The sequence below is a fragment of the Schistocerca americana genome, chromosome X, assembly GCF_021461395.2.
Source record: "Schistocerca americana isolate TAMUIC-IGC-003095 chromosome X, iqSchAmer2.1, whole genome shotgun sequence".
Taxonomy (NCBI): domain Eukaryota; kingdom Metazoa; phylum Arthropoda; class Insecta; order Orthoptera; family Acrididae; genus Schistocerca; species Schistocerca americana.
The window spans coordinates 91,739,795-91,762,581 of record NC_060130.1 but is presented as its reverse complement, the minus strand read 5'-3'; the positions used below and the strand labels follow the sequence as shown (position 1 = coordinate 91,762,581).

The 22,787-nt window shown below is 42.9% G+C and overlaps 1 protein-coding gene across 2 annotated transcripts in view; it reads right to left on the bottom strand.

Annotated features, from left to right (window-relative positions):
* Positions 1 to 22,787, bottom strand: part of LOC124554889 (zinc finger CCCH-type with G patch domain-containing protein) — a 172,215-nt gene that overhangs the window by 85,256 nt on the left and 64,172 nt on the right. For both annotated transcript variants that reach the window (XM_047128565.1, XM_047128566.1), the window contains 2 exons: positions 9,218 to 9,357; positions 4,078 to 4,250 (listed from right to left, as the gene is read on the bottom strand). In XM_047128565.1, coding sequence (XP_046984521.1) covers positions 4,078 to 4,250; positions 9,218 to 9,357 — 313 coding nt within the window. The remainder of the gene's footprint in view (positions 1 to 4,077; positions 4,251 to 9,217; positions 9,358 to 22,787) is intronic.

The window sequence follows — 22,787 nt, the reverse complement described above, 5'->3', positions numbered from 1 at the left end:
TGTGGGCACTTGTTGTTGCCGCAATCTCGGCCATGCCGGAGAGAAGCGCACAGCTCGCCGCCTGCGGCTCACATCAAATGGTGCTGAGTCGGCAGGGATGCATACCGCTGAGTCAACTGCCGGCATCCTGATGATGACACAACTCCGCTGGCGTACAAGGCCGGCACACAGTGCGTGCAAGGGTCGCTGAGGCAGTCATTCCACACCAAGCTGTTTCGCAGACAACGAAGTGGTGTCATAAGCATAGCGGGATCCAGTGACGCAGACTGAGGGGAACACAGCACTGTAGTTGGAAACAATAAATAACTTGGAAAGCTCGGACAAGTCTTAATACGGTGCCTTCTACCTCTTCCCGCTACATTTGGTCATCCTGATACATTTGGTGACAGAAGTTGCCACTACAGTGAGAAAACAAAGGTAATTCATTGGTAACAACACAGTTTGGAAGCTTATACTCATTTACTTGCGACGAAAAATGGCAGGTTTTTGTTGTACTGTATTTTGCAAATAAACAGTGGAGACCGTAGGACTGGTACATAAAACAATAAATCTTACCTCAATTTTAACACATAATTGTCTAATGTAATGAAAAAATTCTGCCTGCCAAACAAGATCGAATCCTGAGATCCGTGCACTAAATTCGCATATGTGGGCCTGCAGCCACATGCTAATGTGAATACTTGGGTTGCGATGACAAGGTGCAACACACTGACAGGCCCAACCGCTGCACATGCACTGAGGTCCCATGTTCAACATTTCTTATCCACTTTTGGGTTATTTCCCAACATTGCAGCCCCCTGTATCTTATGTTACTTGTCTCAGTATTATATACATCACTTCAGAGGTTTTTAAATGTTAATAAGAATCACCCTGCATATAATCTATACTTGGGTATTAATCACTTTTGTCACTTCAGACAAGTGCAATGTGGTCCAAAGTCTTGAAACTCTTCCTATACAAGTTTTATTTTCAATCACTCATTATTCCTTTGAGGGAGGTGCTTTTGACTGATTTTTAGGTGTGCCTGAAGGGCTGAACTTGGGGCCTTTACTGTAGATTTGGTTACAATTTTTGTAGGTGGTGTGGAGAAGACAGCAAGTTTTGACATTAAGTCCACAATTGCACATGGACTTGCAGGTGTAATAGTCCATGCTGACTTTCATTCTAAGGCTTGTGCAGATTAGGCTGTTCCAACTAAAGTGCCTGTCAGTGGGATCTAGAGTGCCTGCCCGTGAGCAGCCAGATGCCTGTGGGCAAACAGCTGATGCACGGACAGTCAGGTAGTCGGGCCGTAGCCTACTCAGCTATTGTACTGTCTTGGTCAAGTGCAAAATTGTCAAGTGGCTCACAAATGAGCACAACAAGTGCAACAGGGCTGCGTGGCCAGTAGTCTCTACTACTTAGGTCTGCCCACAGGCAAAATGACATGCAAACATGCTCCACAGAGCTGTCTTGTAATAACCTAGTGTAGATAAATCCTCTTCCTGCCAAGATGATTTCGCAACGGTCAGAGACAATGAGAATATAGTGTACGGAAATCGGGCAATATAAATTGTATTTGCTTCAGACTAATACATTCATCCCACGATCTTGATAGCCTGTATTTCCTTCTCCTCTAAGAAAGTTGTATGGTCTGAAGTTGCACAGTGCTCAGCTCCATACTAGAGGATTCCCTGAACAGTTCATAGAGAACTGTGATGTTGAATACACAGTTCCATTCTCACACACTGGCAGGTTGTCTTTCGTGTGTGTTGCGTGTCCATCACACGACATCGTTGTGTATTCATAATTTCCGCACTTGAAATGATACAATGAGTTGGGGATTTACAACCTCATCTTAAGCGGCATAAACCCTGCTGTTATATGTTCTGCCAATGAGGGAAAATCGAGTGTCTCCTTCAGCTCATTACGTATTCTCTTCATATTATTCTACAGGTCTGGTACCCCTTCCCTTTACTAGGCTTATACCTTGTATATCAATTCTTGTTAAGCCTTTACACACAACACTCCCGTTAAAAATGAGTATGTCGGATAGTCCTGATACTACTGAGCGAGCAATTCGTCATTGTATATCTGCTCGGCTTGATAGGAAACAGCAGTGTCTACCAAAAGTGTTCCCTTTCTGAACTTCGTTTCAGATTTTTGCGTTTCAGCAACTGATGAAGACTCAGGGTCCTGTTACTATTGGACAGTCTCTCACAAATTGATGCTATCAGTGCACTATTAGAAGCCCTCTTATTGGAGCAATACACCCATGGAACTGGGAGTGTTTAGCATTTGTAAGAACTGATGTATTTTCATCCTGTGAGAAGTCAGGGTATTAAAATGAGACACAGGTGAGTCCCAGATACTTCAGTAGGAATAATGCAATTTGGGAGAGGCAGATGTCCAGTATGTTGGCCATTAATGATAGTTTCATCTCAACAGTCTTCCATCCCATCATCTCTCTCTCTATCTTCATTCAATGCAGATGAATAGTGGGCTATTGTGCGCTACATCTCCAACTGTGAATGGGAAAATGTATACTGAATACATATTCAGTTTGCCAAAATTCATTAAAGGGCCATTTCAAGCTTAGATCATGCGCACATTGTCACTTTACAGAAGGTTTGTCATCATGGACAGTTGCCCACTAAATTGGAATATACCACAGTGATGACATTCAAAGGTCAGCCACTAACAGGAGACAAAAAATGTTGCAGATGTGTCTTATGGTCAACATCAGCTGACATTTGCTATCCTGCTACCTGTAAAAAGGGACTCGAAGGTATGCCATGGAGAACACAAAAAACAACCTGTGGGCTACCTATTTGGAGGCAACAAGGTCTGTGCCAAGTCAAACACTACATGACTGCCTTCACACAATCTACTTGGTTTCTAGTAATCAGATTACAAACAACAGTACAAACACACCTGTTCCATGTGGAATGAGGAAGTTTGGCATGGGAACTTGGATCAGGGCACCAAGTTCACCACACTGATCAGTGCAGTATTTGTTTGACACCCAGCAACTGTAACTAATGAGTGTGAGGGCAGCCAAGTACCAATGCATTCTCACTGGGTCAGCAGGGTAGTGGGTCAGTCAAGTTGTGGGCTGGCATTCTGTAAGGACGTTGGATGCCTCTAATGCCATCTATGGTAACCTGAGAGTTGTGCAGCATTATAACACACCGCTCCAATGTATTGTCCACCCTACAATCAACAGTTTGATGGTGGGTTCCCATTTCAAGACAATGCCACACTAGCACACTATGGTCAACTAATGAACATCTTTCTACAGGAGACAAGAATCAACCAAGCTGAATGGCCTGTAGCATCTGCTGATATTAATCCAACTGAACATGTTTGGGCCTCGTAACTTGCAGTATGTTGTTATGCTCGGGATTAATTGGAACTTGCCATGTGTCATTGCAGGAAGCCTCCTCACACAGTGATGACTGCAGGAGAGCTGTCACTTAATAGTGAGACAGGCTTGAGAAGCAATGCCTCAACTACCTCATGGATAGCATGCCAAGGAAGATCCAAGCAAGTTACAGAGAAGCGAGTGAAGCAGTACAGTACTGAATGTCACCCAGTAGAAGAGCTTGATTCTCAGATGTGCAAGGATTTGTACATTTGAACAGTTGCCTTTATTTTGGTTATTGTTTTCATTTTACTGCAGAAGAAAATTACTTATTCAGTTTCATAAAGCTTATACTTTCATTCCCTGCACTCCCCGGCCCCACAAATCTATGTATACAATTGCGTTACGGCTTTCCAACCTGACATTTGCCTTGTTATAAGACACTAGACTGCAATGTGACGGACAACATAATTACAGTGCTCAAAAACTTACTTAAGTTCAAAAAACCCATCTTCTACAAAGGTAACTATATTAAAAAGTCACTGAAGAAGCAAAATAATTAACCAATATATATTCAATTACTGAGAAGTGACAGGAAATAATTCCAATGCTAATACCAATAAATCCTTGCACTTGCAAATTTTATTATATAAACACTGTTTTGATTGGTGGGGAATGTACTTTATGCACATGTAAATGGTGTCATTTCATTTAATAAAGTAATGTATACATACCTAATGGAAGTATATGTTGCAAATCAACAGTTGTTTCAATTCCATTAGTTTCAAACTTAACATCACATCTTCCATCAATGTTGAGTGCTATTACTGTAGCATGGGCCCATAGACTGTTGTCACTTTTTACTAAAGCCTTGACTCCAGGTTGGACAGCAGAAAAGTCAGGTTCACTATAAAAGAAAGGAAACTTGTATTTTTGTGTTAAGTTATTTCTTGAAAATATGTAATTTGTTATATGCACTGACTGAAACAATACGATGGGTCTACTGAAGTGTATGTCGGAAAATATTGGCCATATTACACAGATAAACTGTATTTGAAGACCAAATAAGAAAATTTAGAAGTAACTCTGAACTCTGTCAATGAATATACAAATGATATTTGTGGCTGGACCAACAAAACAGGATTTAAACTGAACACTATAAGATCACAAGCAATCATAATAGGTTACCAAGGGCTCACTAGCCCAGTCTACGTGAATCAATTCTGCAGAGAACTATCCTTATTATACAAACATAGAATATACAATTAGAATACAATGTGTTTGTTTTATCAACTCCTCAATAATCACAACACAAAAATCTTTCTGTGTCGGTGTAGTCCACCAATCCAATGGAAGAGATCCACATGATATTTCAGTACCTACCTCTGATAAGTACAACTGTCACTGCAGCCTCCATAACAAGAAACTGCCAACACTATGTAGCAATCACAGTTCACTAAATCTCTGATATCCTTTAAATGAGAAATCTACTGTCAGGCCCAGAAAACACCTGCACAAATTGGGTAGCAATGACTTGTGCATATACCGTGAAGTTAAAATAAATGAAAGTTTTCAAGAGCATTCCAAAACATCTAGAGACGAAAAAGTCAAGAAAGCACAAGGTATAATACTGCAAAGTTCACGATTAATGATTATGAAATTAATGATAGCATGGACATACCAGGAGAAAACATGTGGTACAATTTCAACAATGTTTTGGCAAGATGGATGTCACATTTGTTGGACAATGGCCAAAAACCAATCAGAAAACAAATTCCTTGACAATCATTGGACCCTTTTCAATAGAATCTTCTCATTTTGTCCACAAATTTATTACATATATCCCATGGATCCACCATTTAAGTCAAGAAATAAAATGGAAATTTAAGCAAAGGATAAAAGCCAATGGCCATGCACCAGAAATTGGGAAGTTGATTTCATCTGCTGAAAAGGTTATGACCCAAGTTTTCAAAGATGCAAAAGAGATTATTCATAACTATGATCATAAGCTCCCCTGGAGACAGCTCACTAGTAACATGTAATTCTGCACTTAAGCTTTAATAATCACCTCAATTTGGAGAGGAGTAGTGTCCATAAGTTTCTTTTGGCATACCACACACAGCTGAAGCCACTCACTGATGATTAGATCCCATGGATCTATCATATTTCAGTGATTCTGATTGCTATGTTTCACTTGCCATTTCAAATAGTGCCAGACATTTCCTAGTGGATTGAGATCAAGTGATTTGATGGGCAAGTCAAAGTGTGATAGGGTGCCTGAATGTCAAACCAAGAAGGTATGGGCAGTCCTGTGAATCCAGTTGTTGTCTTCTTGGAACACAGGACAATTGACAACATGCTCATCATCATGAAGCTGTACAAGGAAGGGCAACATTGGTCACCGAGAATGTTGAAATAAGCATGATGGTTCATGTTCACGGTAATTAGAGTGAATGGACTCAAGGTCAGGGTAGAAAAACCATCACGAAAACATCACAGAACTGCCCCCCCCCCGCCCCCCCCCCCCCCCCAGCCTGAACTACATTCTCCTCGTACTACAAGTTAAATGCCTCATTTGTCCATCAGTGTACAAGACACCTGGCATCAATCAATGGGCCTTAGGTGCACTCAATGACTTGAATCTATTAAAAGGCAAAACCACAACCCTTCACTTCTTACTACACAACTCTGGTCAGTTATTTGGCTCATCAAGTATGTGGAGCTTTACACGTTGCTGTAAGCAATCTCATTTTGCAAGGAATCCGACCCCAGATGTCCAATGCTTACCCTTCCTTTCACAATTTATACACTAGTTGAGATTGACCTGCACTCACAGAAAGTGGCAATTCCAGTTCAGTCTGAAACTGACTGCCACTGCCACAGTGTGGCACTCATCTCCTGTTGCTGTGTCTTAGGATCTTTTTAAGACTGTGTTATATGTCTGCAAGCGGTGCATCACTCCTTGCAAATACAGTGGACAGTCTGCATAGATGCATACACAAATTGAACAACTTCATTCAGTGTGGTGACAGGCATACCCAAACACGATAGCTCCTTTCTGCCATTCTGTCACAGCTCCACTTCAACCACTTTTACTGCGCTGATTCCATACAACTGATTGGTATGCACACACCAGTTCACTGCCGTCACTTACGCCAGCTGTGGTGGGGGTGGGGGGTCACATGATTGGTATCAGATCTACAAAACTCTGAAGCAACAAATGTGCTTCTTTAGGAGTGAGATAAACATTTTGCCCAGTGAGATTACAAAGAGTAAAATAATAACCAACAAACACTACAAATGTCTTCTGGACCTGCTGGATGAAAAAACATGTGAGACGCCTATACTGCTAAAGGGAGAAAAAGTCTTTCAACATTATGCACCTGTTTATGAAAGTGCTTTGCAATTGGAAAACTGAAGAATTTGCAGTAAGAATTGTTAAAATAGCTGCCCCGTTCATCAAATGTGGCACACTGACTCTGACCATTCCCCATACGTAAAGAAATTTTTGGCTGGTAAATATTTTGAGTCTAAGCTGTTATAGCAGCTATACATACAGGGATAGGCAAAATAATGTGAACAGTGGTAGTAATGGGATGGTTGTGTTTGACAGTCAACAATGCAGATCAGGCACATGTCACACTGGACTGTGCATTTTAAGTACAGACTAGGCATCAGTGCAGGTTGTTTAGGGGTAGTGCACACTTTGTATTTGCATTCAGAGGCTGAGGTCGACATGCAGTGAAAGAACTAACAGAGGTCCAAAGAGGGTAGATAATGGGGGCTGATTAGCTGGAGCATCAGTCACCAAGACAGCCAACTTACTGAATGTTTCAAGAGCAACTGTTTCAACAGTCATGACAGCCTACACAAAGCATGGAAAGACATTATCCTGTAAATGTAATAGTGGGTGTAAATTAAAATTAAATGACAGAGATCGTTGTACGATAACACGAATTGTGTCAAAACAACACAAAACCATGGTGGATAAACTGACTGCACAGCTCAATAGCCATCTTCAAGACCCCGTATCTATTGACACTGTCGGCCAAGAACTTCATAAAGGGAATATTCATGTGCGAGCTGCTATACCAAAACCATTAGTGACAACAACCACACAAAGAAGCGTAAAATGGAAATTTATAGCAAAGGATAAAAGCCAATGGCCATGCACCAGAAACTGGGAAGTTGATTTAATCTGCTGGAAAGGTTATAACCCGAGCTGTCAGAGATACAAAAGAGTTATGAATAACTATGATCATAAGCGCCTCTGGAGACAGCGCACACTAACATGTAATTCTGCACTTAGCTTTAATAATCACCTCAATTTGGAGAGGAGTAGTGTCCATAAGTTTCTTCTGGCATGCCACATACAGCTGAAGCCACTCACTCATGATTAGATCCCATGGATCTATCATATTTCAGTGATTTTGATGGCTATGTTTCACCTGCCATTTCAAATAGTGCCAGACATTTCGTAATGGATTGAGATCAAGTGATTTGATGGGCAAGTCCAAGTATGACAGGGTGCCTTAATGATTGCCAAACCAAGAGGGTATGGGCAGTCCTGTGAATCCTGTGAGCATCAGTGGAAACACGTCATATCATCCAACGAGTCAATGTTTCCATTATTTCCAACATCAGGCTGGGTTTATGTCTGGAGAATGCCAAAATAAGCCTACAATCCTGATTGCTTGATTCCAACAGTTAGGCATGGAGGTGGAAGTGTGATGATGTGGGCACCCATATCACGGTATTCTGCTGGTCCCATCATTATTCTCAAAGGCCGTGTCACAGCCAATGATTATGTGAACATTTTAGGTGATCAGATGCCCCCCATGATTCAAATGTTGTTCCCCAACAATGATACCATATTTCAGCACGATAATGCACCCACTCACACAGCCAGGACAGTACAATCATGGTATGGGGAGCGTGCAACTGAAATGCTGCGTCTTCCTTGGCCAGTACACTCCCCGGACTTGAACATTATCGAACCCTTATGGGCGGTATTTGAGCGCAGACTCTGGAGCGGATTTCTGCCTCCCTTGTCACTACAGGAATTTGAAGAGGTTCTGATCGAAGAGTGGCATAACATTCCACTGGAGACTACACAATCATTATATGCCAGTACTCCAAGAAGAATCGCAGCTGTATTATGGGCAAATGGGGGTCAAATCCCTTATTAATAAACCATTCCCATATACAGGTGTTCAGATTATTTTGTCTATCCCCTGTAGGTATAGAGCAGCTCTTTCAGAGTCACACTCACTGGAAACAAAAGTTGTAACAATGCTTTAGCCTAAAAGAAGATCACATAAGAAATTAGTAATTTTTACCAAAAAACACTCTTTCACTACCAGACTGAGAACTTTTCATCTTCCTCTTTTAAGGATAAAAATACTTATTGTCTTACTATGTTACACACACATTCATACACAGTCACTTCTTTTTTCACCTTGAAACAGACCTCTCTTTTACTGTAAACTAATTAATGGTAACTTAAACAATACAATCCTGCCAGTTAGTGTATTTTCAATTACCCTTTTAATGAAGTTAAATACACTAAGTCAATATACTGTTAAAAATAACTGATAGCTTTAACTCACAAAATGTTGCACGGAGATGTTATCTCTAATATTTTCTTGGTCTGACTGATTAATAGTGTGCTTTCAGGTGTTAAGCCAAGTTTTTGATTCCATCCAAACTGGTCATTGGAATATTGTGCAGAAAAATGGAAACAACAGCTCGGCTGGATACCCAAAAGCACACCATTACTTGCATGGAGATATTGTCGTAATCATCCTCTACTTTGTACTGCTACTGATAAATGTAACTCTTAGTGCTAAATTACTGAAGATGAGCAATGTCTACCTGTATTCTTTCAAATCTGATAGTGATACCATGTGGCCGTGAGAATACCGGCAATCATCATTAAATCTGCAGGTACCTGCAAAGTACTGCTCACAAGGTGCCATCTCTTTGGAAACTGGATTTGTAAAAAACACACGGACCTGAAATAAATAAAAATTAATGATTATTACAAGTACTACAATGAATCTTTAGCTTTTTTATCCTACTTTGTTTTTATTCTTCAATTATCCACATGAAAATCACAGGCTTTACTTATAAAATTACTCGCTTCAACTGTATTTTACAGTCAACTGCAGATCGAGCAGATCCAGCATTAAAAGGCTTCTTATGTTGCAATACTGGATCTGAAAATAACTGTAGATTACACTTGCAATTGACAATTGTATAAGAAAAATCTGTGATTATCACTCTGTGGAATAACATAAGAAAAAAGACTTGTTACATCAAACACAGCATTTTCAAAAATGACAATTATATTTCACAAAATTTTATATAAAAGTTCTAAAGCCAATTTGGTGTTTGCTTTCTATACCTTTGGATGGCTTTATTAGCTACAATGCCATAGTTCTATAATGAAATTTTAGCAACATTGAAAACTGCCGTGACTGAATACAATAAGCAATATTCTAATTTCAAAGACAAAGACACTGTGACAATGATTCCCTAAAATTAGGAAGAGATTGTAAAATCAGGACTCACTCATAAAACACACAAAGCAGTTGAAAAAGAGGATGAGTATGTCATTACCACATTAGTGTTCCACAAATTACACTACACAACAGGAGCATTGCAGTCTGCTCGTGTAACCTATAGTGGACGACTACACGATTGTCAGGAACAGGAAGTGGTGGGGAAAGGGGTTGACTGCAACTTGTTTCTTAACCCCAAAAAACCTGAGCCTTAACAGTGAGGTAACAGCTAGTAAGGAGGCAGCACACAGATCCACAGTATTTTCAATAGGAGCGTGCTTGGCTACTTTATTTCTCTGAACTCTCAACATACATTGGTAAGCACCCCTTTTTGGCTCTTTAGGTAGATGAAGGCAACACGAATAATCTGGAATTGTTTACTGGCAGGGTACATGCCACTGGTAGCCTGAAGGGCAGTTTTTGAAGTCACAGGAGATTAGGAGTTTAGCACTAGAAATACAGGGGTTGGACAAAATTATGGAATCACTGCAAGAAATGCAGGCCTGAACACAAAGGCAGATGCTAACCAAGTCAGCAGACTGCACGTACATATTTGACCACGAATAGCACCTGCACAATGTGCACAATATGTTGCCAGTGTCAGTCACGGTCAGAACAGCGTTCTCGTGTGGTTGTGAGTGCATTATGTAGGAAGTGAATACTAACGTGGTCAAATTGTTTGTGTTCGTACGGTGAGCACTTCCCTAACCGGGTAGCCAAAGTGTTTGGTGTTTGACGAGGCACCGAATCGAATATTCACACCACGTACAGAGAAAGTGGAAAAATGTCATCTGCTAAGTCGCAATACGGATGAAAGTGTGTACGAGTGATCAAGACAGATGGTCATTGGTGAAGATTGTGACGAAAAATAAGAGGAAGACCACTGAGAAGTCACTGCCAAACTGAATGTCACACTCGTGAACCATGTCAGCACCAAAACAACACAAATGGAGCTCCATAATCTGGGAATCGCAGTGTGAGCTGGAATTCCAAAATCACTGATCAGTGATGCAAATTCCTGTAACAGGAAAAACTGGTGCTGAAGTCATAAAACCTAGACTATGGAGCAATGGAAGAAAGTCATTTGATGTGATGAGTCTTGTTTCACACTGTTTCCAACTTCTGGCCGAGTTTACATCTGGCGTACGCCATCCCACACCTACAATGCCGACTGCTTGCTGCCGAGAGTGAAACGTGGCAGGTCGGTGACGATTTGGGCAACCGTATTATGTTATTCTGTGGGCTTCGATGTTACTCTGCGAGGTCATATTATTGCCGAGGATTATACGAACATTTGGGCTGATTAAATCCTTCCCACAGTACAGTATTTGTTCGCCAATGGTGACGACGTGTTCTGAGATGACAGAGCCCCTCTTCACACAGCTCACACTGTCCATGACTGAGCACAATGATGAACTGTTATACCTCCCCTGACAACCACAGTCACCATATTTCAATATTATCGAGTCTTTGTGGTCTACTTTGTACAGGAGGGTGCATGATCACTATCCACCTCCATCGTCATTAGCTGAACTTGGCACTACTTTGCAGTAAGGATTGTATAAGATTCCCTTGAAAACCATACAGGACCTGTATTTATCCATTCTGAGATGACTGGAAGCTGTGTTGAATGCCTACAATTTTCCTAAACCATACTGGGTATCATAATGTGTTGTATTTTTGGTGTTTCCATATCTTTGTCCCTCCCCTGTACCTCCAGTGCTCTCAAGGCTTCATATAATTGTGCAACAATACAGTTAATTCACAGAGTAAGCGAACTTTGACATTGGAAAAACACTGGGGAGCAGATGATAGTGTCCTCCACATCATGCTACAATATCAATGTGTTGATCAGATAACACTTTGTAAAACACGGGCACAACAAACGTCTTCTTGCTTACCATTCTTTCTGTACTCAGCTAAATGTAAAGTAATTCTGGGCATCCACATCAAACAGGGTGGCAAGCAACTTCACTCTTGGTTAAGTACAATAATATGGTCGACACCAAGTTGCCTAAGTTTCTCCACCAATCTCAGGTGAATTCCATGCAGAACTGTAATGGAGGTGTTTGGTCCACTCCCCATGGCATGTGGTTAAGACAATTTAATATGCTCGATGCGTTTCATCCTTTAAATCCTTCAGGTGCAGAATATGAAGGTCATCAAAAGTGAGATCCACAAATTTTACTGAAGTTTCAAAACTAAAAACATTGCCTGTCATTTGCACACAGGCACTAACACACTCACCTCTCTCTCTCTCTCTCTCTCTCTCTCTCTCTCTCTCTCTCTCTCTCACACACACACACACACACACACACATCCAACTGATGAAAATTTAAAACTTATACTATCAGTCACCTCCTCCAATTGCCTAATTATCAGCTGCAAGAAATGAGGAGTAGTTGTGTGGCTGGAGGAGAAGCAAAATATAGAAAAGTTATTCACAAACACTAGATGGGAGCCTAAAACGTGGACAAAAACAGTATTTATTACTATAGCAAACACTGCCACATTCAAAACTGATCTCTGAAGAACATCACTGTCCTGCACAAATTTAGCACATTACACATCATACTTTAAAAAAATCTTGAAAGGAAGGACCCTATGACAATGGATAAACATTCCTGGAAGTACTAATTGTGTAGGTGTCTTAGAATGTTATACACTATCCAATCAAAAGCATCTAAACTCTATTAGAAGACGTTAATATTGGGTGTGTCACCCTTCACCTTTATGATGTTTTAACTCTGCTGGGGACAATGAATGTTTGTGGAGGAATGGTATCCCATTCTTCCTCAAGAGCTAAAACCAGAGAAGGTAGTGATGTTGGACACTGGGGTCTGGAGCAATGCTGATGTTCTAATTCACCCCAAGGTCTTCAGGTTGGGACTCTGGACAGGCCAGGCCAGTTCAGGAATGTTACTGTCCAGAAACCAATGCTTCAATGATGCTGCTTATGACAGGATGTATTGTCATGGCGGGGGGAAAAAAAGAAAGAAAGAAAATCGTCTGTGAACTGTTCCTCTACTGTATGCAGTACACAATGCCATAAAATGTGTTCATAACCTTCCACATTTAGTGATTTTTTTAAGCATAATAAGAGAATCACACCAATTACCACGAGAAACATCCCCTTATTGTTAACACCACCTCCTCTGTACTTCACTGTTGGCACTACATATAATGACAAATAACATGCTCCAAGTATTCACCAAACCCTTCCATCAGATTGTGACAGGGCATGTTTCGTCACTCCAAATCACTCATTTCCAGTCATCCACAGTCAAGTGGAGTCACTCTTTACACCACCTCAAGTGTTGCTTAGTACTGATTACAGAAATCATAAATGCTCTGATGGACAGGTTGAGCAGCAATCTGAGGCTGTTTGCTGATGATGCTGTGGTGTACAGATAGGTGTCGCTGAGTAAAATGAAACAAGATCACTTGGACAAAATTTATAGTTGGTGTGATATATGGCAGCTTACTCTAAATGTAGAAAAATATAAGTTAATGCAGATGACTAGGAAAAACAATCCTACAACGTTTAAATACAGCTTTAGTAGTGTGCTACTTGACATCCACATCAATTAAATATCTAGATGTAATGTTTCAATGCAATATGAAATCGAACCAGCATTTAAGGACTGTAATAGGGAAGGCAAATGGTTGACTTCAGTTTGTTCAGAGAATTTTAGAAAATTGTAGCTCACCTGTTAAAGGAGACCTCTAATAGAACCGAAGTGTGATCCACTATTGAGTGTTTGGGATCCCCACCAGGTGGGACTGACGGAAGATGCTGAAGCAATTCAGAGGCAAGCTGCCAGATTTGTTACCGATAGGTTCGATCAACATGTGATTATTACAGAGATGCTTCATGAACTCAAACTGGAATCCGTGGAGGGAGAGGGAGGGAGGGAGGGGGGGGGGAGAGGGAGAGGGAGGGGGGGGAGAGGGAGAGGGAGGAGGGGGGGGGGAGAGAGAGAGAGAGAGAGAGAGAGAGAGAGAGAGAGAGAGAGAGAGCTTATCTTTCTATCCATAGCTTCATTGAGTGGTAGATAACTGTTACACAGAATAAAAGTACATGGGAAGTGTACTTTGTAGCTACAGTTGCCGTAGCTGTTGAGAGGAACAGAAGCAAAGTGATAAGTATTGTTCCTTCAGCATCCCTGCCAGTGGACATCATGATGGAGGCAAATGAATTGGTGTGGGTAGTGCAGTGTGACAGTGTGGAAATCATCCATGAAGGGTGCACGCAGCACGTAGTATGGGCAGACACACTAGCAGTGGTGTTCACCTGCAGGCGGCAGCAGGCCGGGCAGGGCACTGCTTACTCAGAGTTTGACCACTGTGGACCTCACTTTCTCGGGCTCTGTGGAGGGCTTCGAATTTTGGAGAAATTTGTATAAACCTGTGCAGCTGGACAACAATAAGGAGGCCTTATCAACTGGACCAATGATACACCTTACCTGGCAGTGCAGCACGAACTGGTGCAGGTAACTCTCCCACCTTTCTGTAGACTCACTGAAACCAGCAAACAGTGCCAGGAGTGGGGGCGGGGGGTGACTGTGACTGTGGCTGTGTCTGTATTGTGCCTTGTGTTGTACCATGTGCTTAGCCATTAGTCATCCGCACCAGACACATGGTGAGTTCTTCTCATGCTTGTCTCAAAATAAGTTTGGACACTCTGCTTCCCATAGATTGGCTTGCACAGAAAGTTTGTTTCCCTCTCACAGGTTCTGTTCCCCAGCTGTCATCAAGCCACCATCAGCCTGTGATGCATTTGAACCAAGTTTGTAGTGAAACGGTGTTATCACACCTGTGCAGATACTAAAGTGGTGACGAAGGATGTTTTTACGCATGTGGCACCCCTATACTTTATTTCACCTTTTCCTAGTGTTCCCTTTGGCCTCCACAAACCTGGCAATTCTTCTATGCTGGGAGGAACAGTTGCACCGACAGAATGAGCAGCAACAGCTACAGCAGCAGTGGGGTCAGGTTCTGTTTTCTGCACTACCCCCAATGCCGTTTGCCAGTTTCAATGAGTCAACAGAAAGGTGGGAGAATTACTTATGCTAGTTCCTGCTGCACTGCCAGGTAAGGCATATCGTCGATTCAGTTGATAAGGCTATCGTGTAGTCCAGCTGCACAGGTTTATACAGTGTTGTCCAAAATTTGAAGACCTCCACAGAGCCCGAGAAACTGCCCTTTGATGAGCTTTGTCATTTGGTTACACAGTATTTTGACCATCCAACCTACGTGGTGGCAGTGCTGTTGAAATTTAACCAGCACCACAAGCACCTTGAGAAGTCATATGTGGCCGGGATTGCTGATTTGCAGGGCCTCTTGCACAAGTGTTTTAAGTGTCCCAAATGTGCTACCTCTCACAAAGGCTTGCTAATTTGGCACGTGGTTGTCAGTTTAGCTTCTGATCATGAGGTTCACAGTAGGGTGTTGAAGTTCTCAAACCCTTCTTTAGCCGATGTTCCCCAAATTGTGGAATCGCTTATGGCAGCAGTGAGGAATGTCCTTCGTGATAATAGGCAGGGGGTGCAATTGGGTGAGCACGGTAACCGGCACCTTGTGCTCTGCAGGATACCCCTGGTGGCCTCACCTCTTGTCAAGTAACTGTGTTGCTGCCGTTGACGATTCCGGTGCAGTGGTGCCACGGTTGTGCCCATGTGCCCATCCCTGCCCTATCCACGCTCGGCAGGTTCGCACTGTTTGCAGCGTTGTAATTCCCACCAGCAGTGTTTCTCAGATCCTCTGTATTATTCTCCTTCTGCTTGTTGGGTGAGCCAGTGGTCTTGCTCTGATTCTCATTCGTTACACGTTTGTTGCAATTGTATGCACGTGGAGGCCACGTGCGACATACGCCAGCAGATAGGTCACTCGGCAACTGTTTGTGACAGTTTGCGAATCATGGGTCAGTCTTTGGATGCTCCGGTGTTTTCAGTAGACTCTGGTGCTGCCTCTGATGCCTTGTATATGTTTCCTTAGTGTATTTTGCTGATGTTGGTAGTGGATGGGCATCCAGCCAAATTTCAAGCAAACACAGGAGCGATGGGCAGCCTAGTTAACTTGGATTGTAGAGGGCTCTTGTGGTGCCTGGAGATGCAATGGCTACTCTGTCAGGTTGTGTTTTATAGTAAAACAGAGAATTCCTTTGTGGGGGCAGTACTTCGTCTCCGCGTTTTACAAGAATGTGAAACGGCAACTTACTTTGTTAGTAGTCAATTCACCATCACAAAATATGCCTTAACATGTTTTCTGTTTTTCGCTTCAGATTGTTGATGAAGTGCATTTAGTGTCTCAACCCATTCCTTTTCACAATTTGGACTCCCTACTGCAGTCCTACAGCCAGCTGTTTGAGAATACTTTGGACCAAGCAAAATATTTCGAGGCTCGTTTGTCATAAGCTGTCGGCAGTAGCCAAATTTTGTCATCTACCCCCATTCCCTCTGCCATGTGAGACAAGGTTTAGTCTGAGTTGCATTGTTGGCAGGATCAGGGCACTGTCTCTCCTATTTCGCCTGAAATTGGGCCATCGTTTGGGCTGCGATTCAGAATCCTGATGGCATCAAGCGTCTTTATGTCAATTTAAACAGATGGTCAACATGCACTGTGTCATAGATTCATGTCTCGCTCTGCAGCAGGCAGAGTTTTTGGTTTAATTGTTGGGGGTATAATATTCTTCCCCACATTGATCTGCACGATACTTACCTACAGTCACTGCTGGGCACAGTTTCTCAGACTTTCCTGTCCCTCGACACTCCTTTTGAGATTGCCTTTTCGAATCTCACCTGTGTCGGAAAGTTACCAATGGTATTTGGAACAGCTGATTCAGGACATTCCCTGTTGCATCAATTACATTGATGACACCTGGATCATGGGCCCTGCTTGGGAGAAGCATTTAGAAAACCTTCAATTAGTTTTCCAATTCCTCCTGGAGCATGGCCTTTGGTTGCAAGCTGGAGAAGTGCAGTTGTTTTTCTCCCAGAAGGTTCCATTTTTTGGGTCATATGCTTAGTAAAGATGGCCTTCTCCCCACGGATGACCACCTCAAGGCCACTGTCAAGATAGTGGTGCCCAAGAATCTGAAGGATGTCTGATCTTTCTTGGGTAAGCTGTCATACTGTGCTCAGTTCATTCCCCAGGCTGTGCATATTTCACAGCCTCTTAACCGGGTTCGCCAGAAGGGCGTTAAGTTTGTCTGGTCAGCAGATTGTCAATGGGCTTTTCAGTCTCTCGAGCAACATTTATGCTCCAGTCCCTGTCTGTCTTTCTTCATGCCAGATAAACCTTTTACCCTGGCCTGCGAAACATCCCAGTATGGCATTGAAGCCATTTTGTCCCATCGTAACCTGAACAGCATCGAACAGCCCATCGCTTATGTATCAAACATGCTTTCCACTGCAAAGCATAATTATTCATAGGTGGGAAAAGAGAGACGAGCTATTATTTTCAGGATTAAATGGTTCCATGTCATCCTGTATGGGGTGAGGTCGCCCCTCATCATTGACCATTAAGTAGCTGGTTTCATTATTTGGACCTCATTCCAAGATTCTAGATAGGACACCCACCAGTTGCAGTGGTGGACCATCTTTCCCAGTAACTACTGTTATGACATTTGTTACTGCTCTACCGCCCAGCACGCCAATGAGCCTGGCAACAAACCCTGTCAGACTTTCCACTGACAGTGCACAAAGTTATGACAGCCACTGCTCTTCTAGAATATTGTTTTGGTGGTCCAGTTGAGTTCCCCAGAGCACACCTCTGGGTGTTGATCCTGTGTGGCATACAACTGTCCTCCTCCACAGTTGTCCAGAGGGTTCTCATGCTTGCCACGGAGAGGCAATGCTGCTGTGTGGTGGTTCAGCCAGTGTTGTGACCTCGCATACTTAAGTTGCTGCACGTGTCATAATGGGGTATGACTCGTATGGAGGCATTGGCACATCACGTCCACTGGCCAGTGACCGATCGTGAAGTTGAACAATTGGTGCATTCTTACAGGGCTTGTGCACAGGACCAGGCTTCACCGCCATGCCAGTTCTCTCGTCGGTTGGTCTCGGAGTACCCTCGGGACAGAGTGCGTGTCAATTTTCTGGCCCCTTTTTCGGCACATTGCAGTTGCTGGTGGTCAATGTGTTGTCCAGTTTCGTGTATGTAGTCAAACTCTCCTCCACATTGTCAACTGCCACGGTTTGTGCTTTGTTCGATATTTTTATAACCGTGGGATCCCCCACAACCCTGGTATCTAACAAAGGTTGCCAATTAGTGTCACAGAAGTTTGAGGAATTTCGCATTCGCAATGGTTTCCAGCATCTGATTACCGCTCCATTTCACCTGACTTCTAACTCGGGGGTGGAATACTTCGTGCATTCATTTAAGACCCAAATAAAGAAATCCGTATCTGCCACTTCTTGTGACAATGTGTTGTTGGGCTTTCTTTCTACATACTGGGTGGCACCAGTCAGCAGGTGCAGTCTAGTGGAACGTTTGCACAGGTGCCAAATGTGGGGTCACCAGGATTTGCTGCACCCCGAGTTGCATGTCACAGACTACCACGTTTTGCTCCAACAGCTGCAGTTTGGGCCCGGTTCTCCAGCCAGCAGCAAGGGTGGCTACAAAGGTCAATAGTTGTCGGTAACGGATGTTGGTAAGTAGCAGCTGACCCGCCACAAAAATTATCTCCACTCGCACCCTGCTGCGACATCCCCACAGCGGCCTGCTTTTCTACCAGGTGGCAGTTAAAGTCGCGACGCTGTTGCAGACGAGGGCTCCCACTTGCAGTGGTGTGCTGTCATGTTTCCACCCCCTAGACATTCTCTGCTGTTCTCCCATTGCCTGCAACAGCAGACCCGAGTGAAGCCCTCACCGACACCTGCCAATGTGGAGCTGTAGACTTTGATCCACCTTCCACCTTCTCCACCTCCTCATCCCCCTTCATCAATGGAGGTGTCATCACCTCCACTGTCATCAGTGGACCACCAGTTGCCACAGCCTCTATGGTTTCCACACTTCCGGTGGTGCCGGAGGTGTCAGCATAGCCTCCCTTTGTGGTAAATCCACTGTCAGCTTCTCCAGGGTCCTCTTCAGTTCTACATCAGAGGTCACAACCCAAGCCTGGTCATTTTCGGCCTTTCCAGGGGAAAGGGATTTTGTATCCCCACCACTGGACATCACGATGAAGGCAGATGAGCTAATTTGGGTAATGCAGTGGGATAGTGCAGAAACCTGCCATGGAGGGTGCATGTAAAATGGGCAGACCCAGCTGCCAGAGTTGTTTACTTGCAGGCCAGATGGGCTGATGTTTACTAAAGAGTTCAAGCATCACACATCTCACCCAGCATATCATGCCACGTGTTGTGTTGAGCACTTAGCTGTTAGCTGTCTGCAACCAGCTACTCAGTTCGTACTACACTCATCTCTACGTGTATTCACTCTGCTTCCTGTAGATCGACTCACACAGCGAGTTCCGTTGTAAGGCACTGTCGGCCCATGAAGTAGCCATGCCAACCATCTAGTGAAGTGGAGTTGTCACACCTGTGCAGATACTACAGTTTCCATAAATGAGCACTCTGCCTTTTGTTCTGTCTATGCTAAGGTCATTCATTTGGTGGGGCTATCTCTTCTGAGCCACAGAGGCATTAGTTAGTTTAAAATGTGCACCCTGGAAGCACAGGCACATGGGTCTTCCCTACCCTAACATTTGTTTTGAACCAATTCACATTCTGACACAGTATAGAAGTTATTTATCAGTGAAGTTTCTGTCTCCCCACAAGTTGGAGAATAAAAATCAGATGGAAGAGAACTGAGAGGACTTGACAGTTTGCTCAAGCAGACCTCAATGTGCATCACAGAATCATCATAATCTGACAGAATGTGCATTTTATGGTTTACTTTTTCTTTTAATAAGCTGGAGATGGCTTATGCTGTGATACAATATTTTTATTGTAGTTTTATTCCTAAAATTCTACCTAGTTCAGCTACTTCAAGTAGTAAAGTTTTGCTGATCACCGGAACTTTGTCATTTGTTGGACCTCGTTTCTAGTTAGCAACAGGCTCATTTGTAACATTACTTCTACAGATGCACTTATTTTTTATTGAATTTGTGGTTAGAGTCAGAGAATATGCATTTGTTTTTTAGTTTTTTGCCTAAACATGAGTGCAAGAGATGTTGCAAGTGTAGGGGGCAGAAGAGAATCTTAAGTCTTTTCACCTCATCACGTTATGAACTTAATTACCTAACTTAATCTCCAAAGTTTTTTTTCTCTTGTAAGAAGACAAAGCATTCATTGTGTCACACTAGGTGTTTACTTGTGCAGTTTACACAGTGGAGTATTTCATTCCTCCATCAAGAGCTATGACTTGGCATTTGCTTCATACAAAGGGTGTTCAATAAGTAATACAACACATCTTTTTTAGAGCAGACTGATTTGATTCAGGATTCCAATAAATCGTACTATTCCCCACTCTTTTGGCTACAAAATACTATTTTCCAACATTATCTTTGCTTAATGCGATGGCCTTACGCCAGCTTACTGGGAGGTACCACTCTACTGGTGAACATTGGAGACAACATCCTGTTGCATCAATAACCTCCCCATCCTTCACCTACTGCTTCCACAGAGTGCCTCCTTAATTGGGCCAAACAGACTGAAGTCAGAAGGTGTAAGAACCGGGCTGTAGGGTGGATAAGGAAGAACAGTCCAATGAAGCTTTATGAGCTCTTCTCGGGTGCGCAGACTTATGTGAGGCCTTGTGTTGTCATGCAGAAGTAGTTCATTTGCATTTCTGTGACACTGTCACTCTGAAGTCATTTCTTTGATTTCCTAAGCGTAGCACAATACACTTCAGAGTTGATCGTTGCACCATGAGGGAGAACATCAAAACCCTACAAAACCCCTTCCGAGTCCCAAAAGACAATCACCATGACTTTACCAGCTGAGGGAGTGACTTTGAACTTTTTATTTGGAGGAGAGATGGTGTGGTGACACTCCACGGATTACCATTTTGTTTCCAGTTCAATGTGATGAACCCATGTTTCATCTCCTTTGATGACGTTCGGCAAAAAATTGTCACAATCAGCCTCATAATGCGCAAGCAGTTCCCCACAGATGGTCCTTAGTTGCCCTTTATGGTCTTCTGTTAGGCAGAGAGAAACCCAGCAGACACACACCTTTAAGTACCCTAACTGGTGTATGACTGTTTAGAACTACCAACAGAGATGTCCAGCTGAGCAGCAAGACATTTGATCAGGATCCATTAATCACCTCGAACGACAGTGTCTGTACGTTCCAACATTGCTGGAGTCACAGCTGTGTGCCTATGAATATCTGCGACACACTGTTTTTTTGTCAAAAGAAACTCACTGACAGATCTCTGCCCAGAATGCACCTCCATTACAGACGCCACACTGAAGGCTACATATAGTGCCATGATCTATCCGAACTTCATGAAGCTATAGGGGCTGAAGCGGGAATATTTCAAGATGTCTCACAATACATTCCACATTTCTTCAGCTGCAATTGGCTGAGAGAAAAAAAAGTGTTGCATTACTTACTGAATGCCCTTCGTATTTTTGACCTTCACAACCCATAGCAATGTCCATAAATTTCTAGCTCTTGAAAAACATCACGAAGTTTGAAATGTATGATCACATTTTCAACTTAAATCTAGCTTTCATTGAGTCAAATGTCAAACTAAATTCTACTGTTTTTTCTAAAGTACCATTCACCAGGTGTACTGTGTTGTGCATTTTCTGACCCTGCTGTCTACTCACTCCTCTTGAAGCTCATATGTATCTAAATACATATGGCACCACACTTTACCACTTCTTCATTATAGTTAGGAGTGTGATGTACTTCAAGAATCCGATGGCTTTCCATGTCACTGTTCCACTGGAATAGTCCTCAAGCTGTAGCACACAGCACAACTTGAGGTAGAGAATTTTTTATACAGGCTGATACCTTCCACTGTCCTGCTGCATAGTGACTGCTAAAACATGGCAATGGCTTACAGTAATAGAAGACAAGCATCAGTCTTTAGACCCTTGCTCAGGAACTCTGGGATTACCAGATCTCCATTATATAGCCAAGTTTTGTGACACCTTGACCTTACGTGTGAGCCAAGAGTACATCCAGCTTTCTGAATGCTACATACAAGGCTAGCATTGCCCCCCACTCTCCCCCATCCAGAGACTCGAGGTAAAACACAAATATGACAAGTACTTTAACACTCATTCTTTTGTTGTTATACAGTGTGGCTAGAATTAATAATGGCTAAGTCCTATATCAAATGCTGATGATCAATATTTACTTTTCTGTATTTGAAGAAACACTTCATCACAACTGTTGGTGGGTGTGGTAACCCATGCAGATACCACCCCTATCAGCAGGCATCAAAAGCCACTGATACTGCTGCTGCCGGCTGGCCACAATTATAACTCATTTGATTCTTCTGTCTGCAGCTTGTGGTCTAGTGGCTAGCAGTGCTCCCTCTGGATCACGGGGTCCTGGGTTCGACTCCCGGCCAGGTTGGGGATTTTCTCTGCATGGGGACTGGGTGTTTGTATTATCATCATTTCATCACCATATGTGAACGTGGCAAGATTGGACTGTATAAACATTGGGAATTTGTACAGACGCTGATAACTGCGCATCATCATCTGCTTCTTCTGCCTCTGCTACTGCTGGGCTCAGTTGCCAGAGAGAGGCACCACTGTAAATCTACTTGTATCAAACCTGAATTGTTAAATATATCAGCTGACTGATGTGCCACACTATTATTTATGCTGCAAGTTACAACATAAGTGGTGGCAATAGTGGTTGAACCTAGTGTAAAGTTGTGTTAAAATGGACCCAGTGCAGCAGTAGCAGCTG